Source organism: Cygnus olor, chromosome 6, assembly GCF_009769625.2.
Source record: "Cygnus olor isolate bCygOlo1 chromosome 6, bCygOlo1.pri.v2, whole genome shotgun sequence".
Classification (NCBI taxonomy): Eukaryota; Metazoa; Chordata; class Aves; order Anseriformes; family Anatidae; genus Cygnus; species Cygnus olor.
The window spans coordinates 19,170,998-19,191,812 of NC_049174.1; the positions used below are offsets into that span (position 1 = coordinate 19,170,998).

The 20,815-nt window shown below is 33.9% G+C and overlaps 1 protein-coding gene across 7 annotated transcripts in view; it reads left to right on the forward strand.

Moving 5' to 3' along the window:
* The window catches only part of SLC25A12 (solute carrier family 25 member 12), a 51,377-nt gene that overhangs the window by 3,086 nt on the left and 27,476 nt on the right, over positions 1-20,815 (forward strand). For 2 of the 7 annotated variants that reach the window (XM_040562483.1, XM_040562489.1), the window contains exons 3-6: positions 3,241-3,383; positions 8,078-8,193; positions 17,671-17,810; positions 20,080-20,226. In XM_040562483.1, coding sequence (XP_040418417.1) covers positions 3,241-3,383; positions 8,078-8,193; positions 17,671-17,810; positions 20,080-20,226 — 546 coding nt within the window. Of the gene's footprint in view, positions 1-3,240; positions 3,384-4,272; positions 7,489-8,077; positions 8,194-17,670; positions 17,811-20,079; positions 20,227-20,815 lie in introns of those variants that run through there. The other 5 variants (XM_040562488.1, XM_040562486.1, XM_040562484.1 and 2 more) reach the window with 5 other exon arrangements.

Sequence of the window (20,815 nt, forward strand, 5' to 3'; positions counted from 1 at the left end):
CCCCCTACCCCCCTTAAAAATGTCCTGGGTCTCCTGCTCATACCTGAGACTTTAAAATAAATAAATAAATCAAAATGTTGAGAGTGTCCATAGGTTTCTTGTTTTAGAAATTCTTTCTTCTCTGCCCAGATAAAATCATTGGGATAGAAAGCCCCACTTTAAACTGAAAACTAAGCAATTTTTCAAACAGTGCATCACTTCTAAAAGCATGGTGCTACCTAACACGACATTGTACGAATAGAGTAGATTTTGTGTGTGCTCATGTTTTGTGATGAAGCTTAAAAAAAAGTCATATGCAAATTCATGAAGTGCCTTTCTGAGATAGGCTATACATGTATTGTAAATTTTAAAATATATTGTAACATAATTCAAGACAGGGAAATACATATTTGATTGTTTGTCATATTTTATCTGCAAATTAAAGTATAATTAACAATTGCCTGTCTTGTTGCAAAAGATACTTATGTTGCATGGTGAAAAGATCACTTAAGGGCAGAAGCTGTAAATACGTGCCAACAGGGAATAGCCTAGCTACTTTGTCAGACATTAACTTATTGGCTCACAGCCAAGCTCATGACCTTCTCATATGGAGCTGAACGTATCTGTCCTTTAATTATTTTAGTCTCAAAATTTTTCAAACAAAACTTCCTCTACGCAGGTTTTGTTGTAAAAACAATTCACTATTTGTAATAAACTCAGGTAAGTTGGTGTCTGAATTAAAAAAAGATGTTTAGATTTTTGACTCTCTCATAGGCCATCCGTTGTCAAGCAGTTGAATTCTGTTGTTCTTAAGGATGTGCTCGATACTCTCCATGTTTGATGGTCCTTCATATATAAAACTTCATGTAGATTATGTGCATTGCAGCAGAACTGAGCTTCACAATGCATTTTTTAAGTCACATCTATAGGTGGCTGAGAAGAGAACCTTTCTGAGTTGATTCAGCAAAGCCACAGTTTCATCATGTCTCATGTCAGCAGCAGTGCTGAATTGAAGGATTCCCATCTGTTGCTTTGTGTTCCCATTTTTGTGGAAATCATCCATTAATTATGGATAAGTTCAATAGTCTGGTGTACAGTCAGTCTTGCAAACAGCTGTCATCACAACTATAGGGTGGTAGAGGGACAGGTGATGTGAGGAGCTGGTGTTGTGGAAGAGATGTGGGAGGCTAAGGGAGATGCTTAAGGAGACCATGATGCTGATGCAAGCTCTTTTATGTTGAAACTGGGTTTCAGAACAGCTGAAAAATACTTTAGAGGTGTAAACATTCTCCTTTATCATAGTGGAGTGTTACATCTTAACAGGTTTGTTGTGTAGGTGGTGGTGTTAACACTCTAATTCCTGTGGATCCCTGGCTGTTTGAGGAGCTGTTTTGTTCCTCTTTCACAAAAAACTATGAACTGAATCAAGATACTGCAGTGCATAGTGGAACAGCTGAAAAATTACATGTAAGGCTACTAATTGAAGTTTGGATTTCCAAACATAGATGTTGCATAGATGATAGCTCTTCGAGATGTGGGGGGCATTGCCTTTTCTTTTTCTGCAGAGAACACTTACATTGATGACTTTCAATGACTAGAATCTAGAAAGGTGAATTGCATTTTCACAAATGAATTAAAAGTCACTACTTTAATTGCACATCAACATTCTCATGAAACAGCTGTGGAATTTTGCAATTTCCATATCTCAGAAGGAAGACAGTTCTATGCATATGTGAAGATTTGCATCCAAATCTTTGTATCTACAAGTGGAGAGAGTGAACAGAAGAGATGGGTTTAAAGCTATTTAGTAAGTTTCTTACAGGTTTTCTGAGCAAAAATGCAGAGAAAAACTCAATCATCAAAGTGGACTGGATCACAGTAGGTTAGTGAACTAGAAATCTTTTGTGAGCTTTTTTCCTCTATTACAGGATGCAAACATAATTTAATCTTGCAAGGTTTTATTTCTAAGATTACTGTCATATCATAAATGAGAAAAAATTTCTGCAACAGTGCTGCCATCTTGAAACAAGACCTGAGGGGTAGGAACTTTCATAATACAATTCTCCTTTATTAATTTTCCTACATGATGATGGCTTCAAATATTATATGCTACTTAATGTTTAGTGATGGCAACAGATAGCAAGGAAGTAATTCATTCAGTGTAGATAGCAAGAAAGTAAGTTATATGTGCTTCTGTATCAAGGCACATAAAAAGAGGGGTGATAGTATTGGTTATTGACAGGAATGACCGATTAGCATCTAGTTCTGGTAACTCAGAAGTAGGCTTGATTTGTAAAATGAACTTGTGATGCTTTCTACTCCTGCATTCTCACATTCTTAGTCCTAGATTGGTATTATCCAGCCTAACTGGACAGTTAAAGGTACAGAATTTATGTTAGGCTAAAAAATTTACTTTAAATTAAAAGTTTATAACAGTCAGCGATTAATGATCTAACACAGAAAAGTAATAGAATACTTGTACAGTCATATGGCAGTTGTCTTGGTGTACAAATAAGAAAGATGTAATTTTATTCTTTATTTTATTCTTAATTAGTCTTAGGTAATTTTATTCTTAATTAGTTTTGTTAATATTTATTACTTATATAATTGTAAAATTTGCATGTGCTTTTTTATTTGAAAATTTGTTAATAAGATCTCAAAACCAAAACATTTCAGTTGACCTTTTTGAGGGTATATGTGAGTGAGAGAGTAAGTGTGTGTGTGAATTTTTACTTAAAAGACAAATGTGAAAGCTATTAGTTTCAGGAAAAATGAATCTGAAAAGTTACTTCTCACAAAAAGAAAAAAGTAATATGCATTTTTCAAACTAATTACAAGAGTGATTAGGAACAATTAATTAGAAGGTATCTCCCACTAGAAATTCAAAGGAAGAACTTGTGCTGTGTTTTTGCAGTGTAGCTGCAAATGAAAAGCTATAGCATGGTTGTAATTTTTGTAAATTTGTGCAATTACCTGACAGTTTCTGAAAGTGCTTAACTGTCTTTTTATTAGAAGATATTGGTTATTTTGTGTACACATCTGTTCCGCAGGGATAGATGTTGTTCTGGTTGTTGGTGGTATGCAACTGGTATGGTAACACTGTTAGTTGAAGCATACACTTTAATTTCAGAGCAGTTGCATACAGTTGTGCACCGTTTTGAGTGATATTCGGTAAAGATAGTAGTTTGGTAATCACTAATAATTAACATCTAAATGGATTCACTTTTGTTCTTGTGGTTTTGTTTTTTGTTTTTATTCTAGTATGCCAGCGTTGAGAAAGATGGAGAGCATTACATGACTCCAGAAGATTTTGTGCAGAAATACCTAGGACTTTATACAGATCCACGTTATAATCCTAAAACAGTACAGCTGTTGGCTGGAGTGGCAGATCAAACTAAAGATGGGTGAGAATTTTGCTTTCCATTAGAAGCCTGTAATTCATTGGTAAATGAGTGAGTTTCTTTGGTAATTTCATCTTCTAAAATGCATTATTGATTTTATTACACTTCAAGCTTGATTGGACAATAAGTTTTTTATCAAGTACAGTAGACTATACATTTGTGGAACTTCGGGGAAAATATGGCGTTTAACAGTGCAGAGTTCAAAGCATTTTTAAAAGGAAGTTTTGTTTTGAAGGCATTTTGACAATTAGTACAAATGCAGAGAAGTTAGTTAAACTGCAAATAAGCTTAATACAGTATGATTGCCAGATAAAGTTATTTTCTGTGTACTCATATCTCTGACATGACATTTACGAAATGTCCATTCCACTGAGGTAGTATCCTCTAACTCACTCTTCAGAAGAGCCTTCTTTCTTGTTGTATGCAGGCCTCTAGCTTTGGCCTTGAATTCAGGTAGGAACCTGAACATGTTAGGAACGGACATGTTAAAGTGAAGAGGTTAAGATAGACCACAGTAGAGGTCAAGCATGCAGAGAGGAGTGGGTGTGTTGTAGAGAAGAGATAGAAAGTTGCTGTTAAAATAGGATATGTAAACAGATAGATGTAACTTACTTTAAATTGTAAGTCCCTTGACTTCCTTGGTTTTGTGAGTCAGAATCTGACCATTGACATCACTTCAATGTTTTTGTTCTCCTATATCCTGTTTTAGACTATTTTATTAGCTTGCACAGTATTCTGAGCAACTTGCAGTGTCTGTGCTTTACAAATAAAATTGTGTATGCTGCCTACATTTTATACTAAATGACAAATACAGGATCTCCCATTTGACATAATATTACATGATGCCTTTTAAAAAAAATCTGCAGCATTTTGATAATACATTTGGTATATACATACGTTTTGATAAATCCAAATAACCTGTCTCACTGCTTGCGATACATACTGTACTTTTTTGTGTTGTTACAGATTGAAATAAGTCTAACTGATGACTACTAAACCAACATGTTGAGTGTCTTGTTTCTCTGAAAGCTGTTGGTTATCTTTTAGGGTGTTCGTTTCTTCAGAAATTTTTTTTATAAAAGGACCTTTTTTACAGTAAGAAGTCAATAATTTGTTTTATTGCTACAACAGAACACGACAATGAGGCATCGCTTTTTTGTTGTTTACTCTGTGAATATAAGTATTTTTGTTTTGTTTTTTAATCTGAGTAATGTTGGAAGTGAGGTAATCAGATACGGGTAAGTGTGCTTTATCTAATTTTGTATGGAAACATTGAAATAAAGAGAATTATTATCATATAGTCTGCAATACAAAATGTTTATCTGTCTGAATACCCATTTTCTGAAATGTATTCTCCGTAATGTTTTAATCTATATTTATCTCTAATCAGTAATTCATTTGAAGAGTGTTATACCTGTATCATCATCATTGGTTTACTTCTGCGTTTGTAATATTCCTTTTATAGTGAGCTGTAATATACCAAAATCCAGACTCTTATATCATCTCTACAGAGAGTTTAATATGTAGCATGAATAATTATTGTAATCTTCTACTGATTTCCATTAATTACATCTTTCCAAGGACTTAAATTTGCTTTATAAAGTCCACGGAAGTATCACCAGTCTTATTCCGTACAGGCCTTTGTAAATTAAATGACAGCCCAAGGTCACAGAGCAAGTCACTGAGAAGCTTTGGTTCTGTTATGAAATTTAATTCCTGTATCTGTTGTCATAATCTGTTAGTCTTGCTTGCCCTTCAAATAAGTACTCAAAATGTTCTTTGTAACTTTTCTTTTTTAATATCTGTTGACTTCATTTAGGCTTAACTTTGTTGCTTTAAGAGAAAAAAACACAAAAAGCACATTTTGGAACTGGCTGTCTTTATGCAAATATATTTAGATTTATTATTATTATTATTATTTTTTTACTTCTGCTTGTAATTTAATACTCACTTAACTGTTCCAACTGTTGCCTTCTCCCATTACTACAGTACAAGACTAGTTTGCTTTAGTAGAATTCCCTATGGTAGTTCGTATAACAAGAGACTCTTCATTTTCGAAGCATTTCTTCCTCACTGTCACAAATGCAAGTTCTGAGAAATTAATATGATGAGGTCTAAATTAGCATTTGGCCTTAAATGACTGCTTTCTCTGGTGTCTATTTAATACTGTAGGATTTAATTGATGCAGCAGTTAAGCATTCCTATGCCATCAGACTGCTGGCACTGCTTTTAAAATTAGGATTTAGGGTACATGTCCTTTCTCATACATAAATGTGTGCCAAAACCAGCTTCTTGGTTACATAAGTCTAATCTGACATTAGCTGGTATTCAAGTTGTAAAATCAAAGATTTTCTTCTCCCTCCAAACTTGCAAAATTTCACAGTAGTCATTCTAGATTCTTCATTTTAATTGCTTATTTCTGGCTACTCTGCTTATCGGTATATTGTTCTTAGAATTTGCAAGTGTGTTCTTAAGTGAATTCCTGAAGAAAGAGCTGATGGTTCACATAATGGACGGTCACAATAGGGATATACATTATATCTAAAAGCTATGTTGTGTGTGTAAAGAGCAAAAACTTGCATATGAAACAAAGAAAGATAGAGTAGAATTTAACCATGTGGCTTACTTTGTGTGCTTACTTTGAAGAGTAACAGTACAGAAGTAGTAGTAGTTGTTTTCTTTTTTTTAATGTTACCAATAAAATGAGAGGTAAGTGATTTGATGTTGTTATGGACTCTACAATACAGCAGGTTCACTGAACAATACTTGAATAGTGATTGGATGGGAAACTCCATTGTTTCATTTAATCCACCTCCTGTTACCTCCACCCTGATAATGGAGGGTCACAGGATCCTTGCTCTTAGGCATTGCAAGTTGAACGTATGGAAAGGAAATTGAATGTGTCTATCTCCTTTTGCTGTAGGCACTGTTAAAGGGAGACCTCTGAAGAATGGCTTCTTTCAGGTTCAGGCTTCTACGAATGCATTCTGCAGAGATCATCACTTGATTCTGTCTGTTGTAAAGCTTCCTGGTTAGGAATTAATGCCAGGTTTACACCTTTATGTGAGATATGTTTGGAAATTATAGTATTTACAATTATTTTAAGGGATATTCTGTGTCTTTGATACTAAACCTTTATCAAAATAATAATTTGGATGAAGTTGACTTCACATCTGGAGAACCATTTTCTCATCTTTGATTTGATGGCTAAAGTGTGACAAATTAGTATCATAATTCTATATTTGTTATATCTTAATTCCTTTCAAAATCACTACATTTTCTGTATTTTTCTGTGCGATACATTTATGCAAGAATGTTAAAATATGTGATCTTGTTTAAAGTATCTTGATTCTGCATATACGTTGTCAGAGAAAGACTAGCTAAACTAAGGAATAGTGTGGTTTGATTTTTTTTCGAAGAGGAACAGAATTTATATGTATATCCTCATCAATAAGTGGCATATATGTGAAGTAATCACTCTGAGCTAATGATCTTCTGTGAAGAGTACATTTAGTACTCATACTATAGAATGTTCTAAAGAGTACACTTATAAATTCAGATCAATTATGTACACTTGGAACTGGATGGAATATTCTAAGTTGTCAATCTAAGTCCCCTGTTTTTACAAGGGTGAAATCACACAGTAGTTTTAAGAAACCATATTTGCTGTTAAAACCTAGCGATTTTGTTTGCAGTATTCTGGAAAGGCCACAGTATATGCCCACTCTGAATATCTTTACAGATAACACAATGCAATTTTGTTCTTGTGCCAGTTATCCTTCATCTTCTGGCTTGAGGCTCATCTTTCTGTAGCTTTTCTTATATAGAGCATTTCTATATATAGAAGATTATAGAGCCCTTCTAGATGTTTTTTTTTTTTTCCTGCTTGTCAGAATAAGCTGAGTTCCTCTAGAGAAGTTTATGATTGTCATAATAAGCTACTTGTGCATCCATTCAAGTCTGAGTTTATATGTGTTGAACACAAGGACTTTGATTTGTATGCAGCGTTCCAGAGATGTCGTGAGAGCCCTATCTGGTGATACTGCTGCTTCCTCATCTCGCACAGAAAAGCTCCCCTGATGCATCCTGAGTTGCGTTTTTCTGTATGGTGAATGTCTTACATGCACAACTCGTAGTCTTGTGATCAATTGTTACACTTGAATCCTTAGCTTCCTTGGTCATGTCCAACTGTCCAAATGTTCTTATAGTTTCTTTCTTTCTTGTCTTTTCTTTTCTTGTACACGACTTTGCAGTTCATATTATATTTGAAGTGTAATATTTTTTTCTGTATGCATACTAAAGTATAACTTTTTTGGACTTTTTAAAATGAATGTTATGCACTGTTTTAAGAATATGTTTATTGTATAGTGTTATATTTACATTAAATTTCCTTTTCTTTCTCAGTAGAAATACTGAGAAATATTAAAATTAGTAATATAATGACAGGCCTGTAAATTTCATGCTGATAGAATGTCTCAGTTTTTAAGTTCTGTCTGCCTAAATATATAATTACAAGTTAACAAATAGTAGATACTCACTGAGAATTAGTTATATTTTGTTGTTGACGGATAGGAAGAATTCAGTCCTTTTCTATAATAATTGGATTGTAACACTTTCTAGAGCATCAAGCACAAAATACCATTGATATTTTGAACAATCTGTTGACATTTTTATAACTTCTATATTTTCCTTTGTAGGTTGATTTCCTATCAAGAATTTTTGGCATTTGAATCTGTTTTGTGTACTCCAGATGCAATATTCATTGTTGCTTTTCAGTTATTTGACAAGACTGGCAATGGAGAAGTAACATTTGGTAAGAATATCTAAAGAAAAACAGTTTAAGAAAGCAATAATAATAGTATAAATGATAAGAATAGCTCATCACAACTAGAAATGCGTATTGTGTAGTACTATACTGACTTTCTAGAAGAGTTTGCATGAGTAATTTTTTTTTCTTCCAAGTGATACAATTTTAAGAAATAAAGGAAACATATTTTGCTCTGTCTTTTTTGAATCAAGATTTTTCATGTTCTTTAAAGTAGTTAATACAATGCTATTTTGTTCAGCATCATCCTAAGTAAAATTTTCCTGTCACGGACTTTGAGCTCCTTCGTTGCTGAGGGATTTTTAAAACTTGTTTTGGATCTCCTGATATCTTTGGAGAATTGTCATTTCATATAGTAAGAGTTCAAAATAGAAATGAAGGAGGTCTGATCTTTCGAGTTCCTAGTCTAGCGCTCCTATTCTTGAGGAACACGTCTTACTTCAGTATGATGAGTGTAACTTCTAGCTAGATCATGTATTTTTAAAAAAAAATTAGGAAGAAACTATGGCCTTTTTAAGTTTTTTTTTTTTTCTTCTAACACATATATTAGCAATTGGGCAAATTTCTTTAGGCTATCCGTATTGCTTTATGATGTTGCGAAATAACTTATTAACATTGCAGTTTAGGGAGGCCTAGATTATATTTTTAAAAAATTGTACTTTTATTAAAATTAGAGAAATCATTACTAAGAATTTTAATAAAATGGAATGAGAAATAAATGTTATTTCTATACAAAAGAATAAACTTCTTAATAAAGAAAATACAAACTATGCTTGGATTTGTAACCACTTACTGCTTGTACTACTTTGTTTTTTATGAAAACTGTTGTAGCTTTGGAAAAAAAGTTGAAACAATGCGTGGGTCTTTGTATGAAACAAACTGCTTGAATTATGACATGTATTAAGTTACATGATTAACTGAATGGTCAAATACTCAACAATTTAGACACAACATCTTGAAAAGAAAATCTCTTAGAACTTAAGCAAAGGTGAAGTCAGTAAATGTAGTCATTAGAATGTAGACAAACTAGCAATCAGTGTGACCTTGTTAATCATGGTATGTTTAATAATTTCACAAAATGGGGAATGCATTTTGTAGCTCATATAAACACACTTGAAATAGCTGGTTCTGTAAAACAACAAAAAGCAGTTTAGGTTATACACAGATTCCTCAATCAGACTGAGAATCATTATTTTTATGAGCACAGCATTATCTTAGAGGCTGAAAGCACAACACAAACAAGAGAAATAGCAAAAATATTTTTTCAGTATCTTTCTCATTATTTTTTTTCAAAAAGCTGATAAAACTTAGCAAACTCTTCAGGGAATTTAAAACTTACTATTGGTCTCATGTTTTTTGAAAAATAAATTTTATTGCAATTATGACTATATGTAATTGTAAGCTGTAACCTATCAATGGTACCTGTTTTTGTGGTACAGATTCCAATGTTACTGCTGCTTTTATTTTTTTTTTCATTTTTTATGTAGTTTGTAAAATGGGCTACTTACTTTTACTTGGGTTTTATGCAAATAAATGCATGTGGGGAAAAATGTGAATGATGATATATAATATTTTCAGAATTTGGTAACTCTGCAATCAGTTTTCAAGTCAGTCTTGTCGCCTGTAAAGGCTATCTTGTAAATGAGACCTATATTCTTTCATTTTCATACCACATAAACAGAAAGGCACAGAGTTTAGTTTCATGTACAGACAGGAGAATATATAAAACTAGGATTTTCCCAGGTCTTTAGAGGAAGATGGTCATGGTGAAACATGACACTTTCTCTGCTGATTTTCTTCAAAGAATCCTTCCAAATAGCTACTGAGAAGAAAGGAAAGACAAGGTCTCTTCAGTTAGTAGAGATAATTTTCTTCTTTGACTGAAGTAGAAAGAGTAAATGGTGCTATATTGTGAAACATAACATGTACAATATATACATTTCTGTAAACTAAAAGCTCTACATACTAACAGCTGAAAGTTGTAGTAAATTATTAGAAATATACTGTAATGAAATAAGCTTAACCAATTAGTGTGAGAATTGCTATTAAACAAGTCAGCTCTCTTTTTATTAGCGGGTAATTTATCCAGTCAGCAGATAAACCATATGGACATGCTGATTATGGAAGCAAACGTGTCAAGATTTTCTAGCTCAGATGCAACACTGTGAATGTGATTGTACTCATTCCAAAGCTACCTCAAGCCACTAAGTCTTGCTAGAAATGAGAGTAATTTACTGAGGTTTTTCTGCACTGTGTTTTTGGAGCAAGGGATGGAGGTGCTGGGGAATGGAACACAGGATCAAATTGTGTCTGTTAGGCCAGTAAATTGAACCAACACTGGTCTTGCTGGATGTGAGATAATGTTGGTGTGTGTTCAAGCTGGGCTTAAACCATAAAAGTAGAGGAAAGCTGTGCTGGCTCTGAATGTGATATTAAGAAGTACATCTGCACCATATTAAGAACTACACCTGCACCCAAGCTAGCCATATTCTCAGATCATTGGGGTATGACTGTATGGCATTTTTAAAAATTATCCTGATATAGTCAAATTTTTCACTTATCTGAAGAGAATTAAGTATGTTTGCTGATTCTTTAGACCTGTCCGTGCTGGAAAGCAAGTTTTTCCAGGCATTTTCACATCATTTGCTTTTTATGATTTATTTACTGACATAGACCATACATGAACACTTTAGCTTCTTGCAGTTCTCTTTACCTTCCATATGACACTTGACTCTGCAAAAGTTTAGCTTCCAAAAGTTTAACTTCCAACTTTTCAGTGGAGAAACTATTACTTAAATTGCAATACGTTACTTTCTTTTGAATTGACAAATAGAAAAGGGCAAGCAATTTTTGATTCTTTATAAACTATTTTGTAGAAGTACCTGTTGGCTATGCTGCACTAATCAATGTCTTTGTCTATGCAATATGCGTTAATTCAAACTGTTGAAACAGGAAGCCTTCTGTATGCTGACTCTGTCGCTTTAATGTCATCTACTTTCTTATTGCTTTGGGATATTTTTCCAGGAGTTTCGGACATCCTGAAATCCCATATGAATGACTGCTATAGATATGCAGATAGTATGCTGCAATATGTGTGTAGCAGGTCTATTGCAAGAAAATTGAATTGGACCTACTTTGTATGAGCAAATTGGTTGCACAACATGTTCATATTCTTTACATGTGTCAGCTGCACTGGACTACTTGTCAGCTTGCTGAATAAAAAGCAATAATATGACTACTTTAATAACCCATTGATGCAAGCAGTGGTGTAATTTAATTTACCTTTTTCATCATGAAGAAATAGAAAAAATAAATCTTTCATACTTAAATGTTTGTATGTCTTCATAAAAGATTCCTAGGTTACTATTTTCTGAGAAATGTGTTGCTGATGATCCCTTACAATATTGCTTTAACCATAAAATATTTAAAAGATAACAGCCAAGGCAGATAAAGAAAGGCTATTCTTTTTTTTTCATGCATTATCTTTCTTGTTCTGGGTTGCTATCTGTAGCCAGAAAAGATAAGAACCATTCTGCTCTTTTGATCGCAGGATGTAACTGACCAAGCTACTTAACATGAGTGAATATTTAAAGACAGACCATGAAGTTAATGCTGTTGCACAAAGGAAATTTCTTTTTATTGCTATTCTGCAAAGGACTATTGACCCGAATTCAGGTTAAAGCAAACTTATATAATAAATCTGCTCAAGCTACTTGGTGTGCTTCTATGCTAAAACAGATAGCCCTTACTGTGGTTAAAAGGTGAAGTCTGTGACCATCACTGAAACTTCTCTCAAAAAATAGGTTGTCTAACTGGAGGTAAAAAGATTCCTTATAATTCTTCCCTTGGACAAAACATACAATGGTCTGGACTGTGTCAATTTTAATTGGAATGTACAATTTCAAGGCTTTTCCAGCTGTTCTTCCTTGTAGAGTCACCACAAAGAAAGCTATTCTCTGGTAAACTGGAGCATTTCAGAGATTGTTTTTGGTCAAATACCCGTGCTAATGTGGATAGAAATGATCTAAAACAGTGGGATTTTGAAACAATTTTACTGCCCTTGTGTTTGTGATTCTTCTGTATTCAGAGTTTTTGAATTATTTTTGAGATTATTGGAAAATACTTATGAAACTAAACGTAAGGTTTTAAAAACATCCTGCAGCTCAACATCTCACTAAAAATACTGTGCAGAGTATAGTGGCCTCTTCTTTCAAGACATTCTGGGTTATAAAGGAATTGGATACCTATTAATGCAACTATGTTAAACATTACAGTGATGTTGGTGAATTGAAATAATAAATATCAATATAATGAAATAGTTCCAGAAATGGAGTGTACCATGATCTTGTCCTGTCTATTTTCTTAAAATAATTATTTTGTAACACATTTTAATGTGGGAAAGAAAGTTCAGATTTCCCTTAAACATGGTAGACTTTGAGAATACTTGAAGAAGGTGAGTGAGAAAAATAAGGGAAAGGAGTTGAATACACATTGTTATAATTCTTTGCTTTTGAGTATTATTTTTCAGGAAATGCAGATCATTGCTAGTACTCACTCCTCCACCATTTCTAAAAGAATAATAGGATTGAAAATGCCAGGGTTTGGAGATTCTGAGTTCTGAGATCAGAGTTCTGATTTATGAAATATTATTTATAACCTTTAAAAGAAAACAGAAAAATCTCGTAATCACACAACTGTGGATCTGAGGATGTAAGAAAAACACGTTCATACCAAGTGTGCAGTAAACTAAAGCTACTATTTTTGTTGGCTTTCTGTTTGCCATATGTTAGTTGCCTGTTTTCAAGGTGTCTTTTGTTAACGCATGCGGATAATATAGAAAATGACTATGACTTTCTTTTGTTGTCATGTTGTTTGGTTGTTGTTGTTACTTCTTTTCTGTTGTATGATTCTGGTTTAAGCCACAGTTTTAAACATCTGTGAGCAGTGTAGGATGGGAGCCCATCCTTATTTATTATAATAGTAAATAAGAACATAAGGAGATCTCAAACATTCTCTATAGTATTAAGTTCAAGATCATAGTTCAGCAGGAGGAAACAGGAAAGGAGAACTCCACATTAAAGTTATATATATTGACAGTTCATTATTATGCCTGTCGCTAATCTTGATCTTAATCAGAATCACTGATTAAATCTTTTAAAATAAGAGAAGTACAAGGCAATTATTTCTAGTTTAGCTTTCTCACTTTTCCTGCTACTTGTCTTTTTGCTTTCACCTCAAAGTCATTATTGTATTTATACTCGGATCACTGTTAATATAATTCTGTTGCAACAGACGTTAAAAATGTCTTCTTGCTTTTACTTGTGATTTTTTATTTTGTGCTGAAAGTGAAAATATATGAAATTTTCTTTTAGCAGAAATAGGAAAAAATAGCAGCATAGAAAACATTAAATGCCTTATTTATGTTGAGGCTGAAATATGTACAAATGAGGCCATAGATGACTGAGTAGACACATTAAAACATCCTCTTAACAAACCTCTGGTATACTTATGGTAGTATTTAAAACTTGCATTTACTTTTTTTTGTCTCTAAGAAGCATGATTGATATTGCATCACTTGTGAGAGGCAATGGCAAACTCAGTCTGATTGCACTGAAAATTTGTGAGGTTTCCACTCTGCATTTTGGGGAGCTTTTAGTAAAAATAAATGATAGCTACCACCTCAAAGCTCACTTGATGTTCTGAGCTCATCTCCACCATGAGGGGGGCAAAAAATGTTTGTTCAAAGATACAAACTCTAGCGGTATCCTCTGTGGATTTAGATGTGTAATGCTCTGCTCAGTTGTGTTGGTGTTCTGTTACATCTCATCCTCATCAACAAAATATTTTGGTGTTTATAACTTAAAGTTTCTTCCCCTTTCTCTGAAATTCAGTATTTTCTAAAAAACTTGTTTTTCTTGTATCATTTTTCTGAGCCTGCTAGGTAATGGTGTTGATAGAGGTTGAACCAGTCGTGTGTATGCTGCCTGCAGATAGCTGCTCCAGGCATCTATAATTTGTTTAAAATGATTGGGTGGGGAAATTCTGAAGCAATCGTGAGAGAATGCATGTCGCCTTGGAGGTAATGTACTAGTGCACTAGAGTAGTAGGTTTATTGTTCCTGGGGCTGATGGTAAGTTGAGCTTGTCATCAGGATGCTGACTTGTATGCCTATCTGAGAAGAAAATGCTTTGCTATAAGCTCAGAAAGAAAGTTATCAGCTCAGTAGGAAGAATTCCACTGCAGAAAGGTGAGCAAAGAGTAAGAGAAGACATTAGTAAATGAGCAACATGTATTGACAGGGACAATGAATACATTCTGTAAAATGTCATACTAAAATGAAAGGGTTTAAAAATAATTTGCTGTTTGCCCCCTGCAGAATAGCTCTGTTGGAAATTCCTGTAGTTTATCTTAATTCAGAAGCATTACTGGGTTTTGACTGAGAGAGATTAAAAAATAAAAATAAAAAAAACAAGTACCTTTACTGTACCACTGAAGTTTTCTTTGTTATCATTGCTTTGCTTATGCTGTGAAAAAAAATAAATTGAAAATCAGACATTTGATCATAATTCAAAGTGGTCAAAGTGCAAATCATGATCACCTTATGCATTTCTGAAATGTGATTGTCCGTTTGCATCTTTTCTCATCACGGAGTTGTTAGTAGTAGTGGTGGTTATTTCCTTTGAAATAAGAGAAAAGCCAACAAAATTGGATTAAAGAAGCTATTCTTGATATATTGGAGAAAGCATTGCTAATCTTGGGTAGAGAAGTAGTAAATTTAAGTGCTTACTGGAGATGTTTGAGAATCCCAGACCGCTTTGGAAAAGTGTAGAGTCTTAACTATGTCAGTTACTTACAACTGTTTTATTTACAACTCATACACAGTTTTGCTCCTGCACCCCAAATGTTTCATAAAGCCAACGTGGAATTAAGCTTTAGATACAATAGCATATCTTAAAACACAGACTGTAACAAATGCAATATACGTTGGTGATTGTCAGATATTGCTGATTGAAGAAAAATGGATAAGGAGTCTGAATTTTCAGAGAAGCAACAGTCTGATTTGGATACTATTTTTTAAAGCTAGCTAGCCACTATCGGGATTCTTCAAGTACCGATACACTCAACTATTGAATGTAAAATTTATTATTTCATTTACTAGTATTATTTTTGTGTGCTGAAAAATCTCAACCTATGATGTTTTGATGACTAGTTATAAGTTTCTTTAGGAAGGAAAATCAATACTGTGGGAAAATAATCCTCAGTGGTTTAAGTCATACACAATTAAATGCTTGAGTGAGAGTAAGGAAAATTCCAGTGGCTTCAGTCTCCTTAAAAATTATTGGAAGATTTGTCTATATGAACATGTATGAATAATTTCGTATAAGAAAAAAGTGAAACTTTTTTTTAACCTTCCTCTAACATTGTGAAATAATTGTTGGAAACAATTGAAATACAATTTAAATTTTCTGGCTGCTTCGGTGAGTTCTTTCCTAAGTTTGCATTAGAAGAATTCAGTATTTTAAAAGCAGTCAGTGTTACAGATGTTTAATCACTAGCTGATGCCCTGGGTGTACATTAGTAGCCAATCCAATAGATCCAATTAAGCAGGCCAGTCTTCTGTTCCATTCACAGTTCAGTGCCATTTTGCAAGTTCAACAGAGGGCTGCATTGATCTGTTTATAGTGCATGCAGACTCGAGGTAGTTTGGTCAGAATCCACAGTGAATCAGTAGTAGGTGGGGAATTTAAATTTACCTCTCCTGGCTCCTTGATCTCTAGCAGTGGTGAATAAACCTATTACAGACAAAACTTTCAAAGGAAGTGTGGCAAAATAAAACAGTTTAGTGCCATGTATTTGATGTTCCATCTCATTTTCCTAGCTCTCACTTTGTGTATTAGTGAGTAGATATGAATGGACAGTTGCAACTAGTCAAGGTTTTTGAGGTTCCTGCTTACCTGAACACCTCATTTAGCCTACCTTGCATTGGAAACTATGGTTTAAATAGCAGTTCTTTGTTGTCTGTGTTCAACCTGTAAGTAAGGGCTAAAATACAGTTAAGTCACTCAAGAGTCATAGTCTGCTCTTTAAATATGCAATCTCAAACTATCTGTGGAGCAAGTGATCTAGCCAAAGATCCTACTGTGTGTTCCCGTTCTGAAACATACTTGTTCTGAATATTTCCCTTCCTTTCCTCACTGAAAATATAAAACTATATAGTGATTTGTCCACTACTAGAATAGCTACAGAATTGAAAGGATGAATGGAGTAGTCTTTTAGCATAGAGATTCACTCAAAATAAACACATTCATTCGAAATAAATAGTTCTTAATGGCAAATGATATCAAAGTTCTTCTGATTACATTCTGTCTGTTAAAAGAACTGTTTAATAGTTCCACGGTATGCCTTTAATGCAGCTAATGTTCATGCCACTCCAGTGTTGAGCAAATAATCTAAACATATTACAAAAGAGGTGTGTTTTCAGCTAAAATAATGTGTATTTTGTTTTAAATTTGAGCGATATGCCATATTTTATTTTGGTTGTTAGCAGGTTCAAGAGTAGCCAATGAATGCTAAAATTAATTCAGGTGCTTTTGAGGTAGATTTCAAGAAGGGTTCACAATGCATTCATAGGTGTCCAGTTATACTGTTTATTTGGTCAGATAATCTGCACAAAAAACAGGCTTGTGTTGCAGAGTGGTAATGCTATATATGAATAAAGCAAGCCTTTTTTCTCAGACGAGGCTTTTGATTGAATTCAGATATGGTAGGTACTGATATTGCAGTTGTACAGTATGCATATGGAGAATTCCATATTCTGAAATGACAGGATTTTTTTTCTTCATTTAAAAGAGGACATCTCTGTCTTCACTTATCTTAAAACATTTTAATAACTGAGACTACCAATTATGTTTTATAGGATTCGATTTTTGTGCTAAGGCCTTATCAAAAGCTTTTAATAAGGTGCTTTCTGCTGAGTTAATGATATGTTTTAGATGGCATTTCTTATACCTATCTTCAATAGACATATTCAGACAGCGTGATTGTAATAATCAAGTTTCAATCAAACCATACTTACTATGACAAATATTGCATGAGACTGTAATGCAGGTATTCGTGCTCTTGATAAAGGGCTTAATTTGACTCCTGGCAGAGATGGAGAACCACTATTGATTTTTGTATCAGAATGCAAAATAGCTCTTATTTGTCATGTACAAGGGAAATTGCTTCTTAATTAAAACTAAATAAAACACTCCAAGGTTTTATGGAGTAATACAGAAAGTATCACATTGCGTAGCAAATGTGTTCTTTCAAAAGTCTATAAAGGCTCAGTTAGCAATTATTCTTAACAAACTAAAGCATTTCTTAAACAGTTGCTTAAAACTTAATTTGTTTGTATCCTGCCTGAAATGTTTGTAGATTTACTATACCCCAAAGCTTACTTCTTGTTTTTTTCCTCCCACAAAGCAAATGTCAAAGAAATATTTGAACAAAGTACTATACATCTTCAAATCCCCTTCAACTGGGACTGTGAATTCATTCGACTGCATTTTGGACATAACAGGAAGAAGCATCTTAACTATTCAGAGTTCACTCAGTTTTTGCAGGTCAGTTATTAACCTTCTTTTAAAGCACAGTTGAAATTCATTTTCATCTCTAATAATACATTTATACCATTATAAGTTTTGAGCTTATTCTGGTAATGATCGTCATTATCTGATACTAATCCTAACAGTTATGATGAACTATTATTTCTCTATACCAGTTCTGTAAGCAGTATTTACTCATTGTACTTTAACTTGAATATCATTCTATAAATACATAGGATTAAATATACTTTTTAGGAAATTGACCACTTCATTGGTTGTTAAACTGGATTGAGCAGTCTACTTTTTCTGTCATAGGAATATAATAGCAAAACTAACTTCAACCAGAGAAAGATTACATTCTTTGTGTAATTGTTTTGTTAACCATGTAATCTTCCACATAAAGTTAATAGATTGTTTAACATTTCTTTTAGTTCTGTAAACATCATCCTAATACTTACCCTTTTTTTCGCTCTCACTATCCTGCATGCTACTACACATATATTGGGAGTTTAGTCTTAAATGCAGCCAACTTAGCAGGAGGCAAATCTGATTTTCCGAGATGTTGCTGAAGCACCATCTACGAATAAGCCTTTAAAAGATCTCACTCTTAGAAAACTGGACTTTGTTCTAAGCCGAAAAGTTACAGGAAAAACATATTATGAATTGATCATTATATTAGAAGGAAGTAAAGGAAGACATCAATTATAGAGGAAGGTGGAAGAGTAAAGTAGGAGAAATGTACATTGTAATTCAAGAGAAAGAAGTTCACACAACTGTAGGTAATTGCACTGAATTCTGTAAGTTAAGATGCAGTGATCGCCTGATGATGTTACTTCTAGTTTTCTGTCTAGTAGACCTGAGGAAAAATAGATGATGTACTTCCAGAGCTGACCTTTTACAAAATAACTTCAACATACTCTCTTAAAAGTAGGGAGTGATAGGTGTGCTCTGGTTTACACTGCAATTATTGTCCAGAATTAAAGTAGGTCTACAGTGGATTCTAGAGAATTGTGACTAGATAGAATCTGAAATCTATATTGTAAATTGAGATGCTGGAATTAGGCACAGTCTTTTAAGGGCGCAGTGTAAGTTGGTGTTACTTTCAAGGAATAAACTGTGTCCTGCCTTTGATGCTACATATTTTAAGTGATCCCAGACACAAACTGGGGACACAAGTGCACAAACAACAATAACAAAACCAAAACTGAACAGATTTCTACTAAGAAGCATCTTTTTGTTGTTGAACCCAGATCAAAATGATAAATATTTGATTTTATGTTTGTTGTTCCAAAATTCTGTCTTGTAAGATACAATAACCTCTTGCTCTCATCGTATAATAAAAAAAGACCCTTAGTACATACACATAGTATGGACTGCACGATTTAAAAGATGTACATGAGTTTGATATTCCTGTCCCTCCATTTAGATTCCTCTTCATAGTCTTGTCTTATGGGGCTTGGTATTTAGGGTGCAGAAAGCCTGCTGTGATCTGATCTAGAAAACCTTAATCTTGAGGTTACAAGACTTGAGAAATTACTGTAGAGGTGATGTAAGCTCAGTAGTTTGCCCTCTTACTGGCTGTCACAACATGGTTATTATTTTAGCTGCTTCTAGAGGTCTGAATGACAGCTGAATGTGCTTTATTGTTTGCTTGAATAGATGGCAACAAGTTTTTCTGGACATAGAATTTACAACCATCATTATTATATTAAGGTTAGGTTACTGCATTGTGCTTTATATGAAGATTTTTTTACAGATTGTATAGGAGTGTTAAATTGCCTGAAATGAGTGACCATTTCTGACATTATGGGAAGTGTCTGTTGGGCAATCTGGAACTATATTACATAATCTTCACTGTCCTCCTGTTCACTTCCAAATACTTTTCAGTTATTTAATTTGTAATACCCCAATCATATTTAATCTTGGACATGAAAGAGATCAGTTCCCTTTGAGTCTTTAAGATCAATATCAGAAGTTTCTCTACCAGGTAAGTATTTAATAAAGGAATGTGAAAGTTACTTCTCAAATCATTTAGCGTAAGCGCCTATTTCCTTACAGTTGAATAGGGGCTTTTCTATGACAGAGGAATGAATCTGTGCATGGAATGAATCATTGTGCAGACTTCTTATTTTATTTGGGCTGGCCTGTAAGTTTAAACTGCAGTCTTTTTGTGGTCTACATGCACAAATATATTCAGGCATGCTGTAAGAATACAAAATGAGCAACAGTTGTGTGAACAGTGAGTTACAGAATTTGCTAATATGCTATTTCTAAATACTAATTCTAGGAGCTGCAGTCAGAACATGCAAGACAAGCCTTTGCAATGAAGGACAAAAATAAAAGTGGTACAATTACTGGGCTCGACTTCAGTGAAATCATGGTTACCCTTCGCTCACATATGCTAACTCCGTTTGTGGAAGAAAATTTAGTTTCAGTAAGTCTGATGAAAAGTGCCTTGAGTTCAGGGTTTAATAGCTGAAATGTCTTCAAATGTTATTGATTCTCTCCCACTTTGTCTTTTCCTACCTGTTTATAACTTCCTCAGTGCTAGAGATTATTCCCTTCATAATAGAGCAGGCAGAGTAAAACATGGAAGTACTCCTTGGATGCAGTAGCGGAAAAGTTTGGCACTCTGGTTCACATGCTTAAAGTGCTATTGGAAGCAGTTTGAGTTAGTCTACTATGCTTTCCCCTAAAGGAGGGCAAACTATACTTTGCACAGAAAGAACATGAATTTGGGCAAAAGCCTGACTGATAAGACATACCATCTCCCATAGGATTTATATTATGTACTAACTGTAGACTTTGAAATAAATGGTTGTTGCTATACCTGATAGGAGAAGTCAGTCACTGTCTTTGTCTAAAGCAGTGGTTACATGCATATCTCTATTAGAAAAATACTCAGTTACCCATTTAGAGTGTGTATCAGATACACTGAATAATAGTACAAGGAAGATGTGGACCTTATAGAACAAGTTCGGAGGAGGGCCACAAAAATGATCAGAGGACTTCTATGTAAAGAT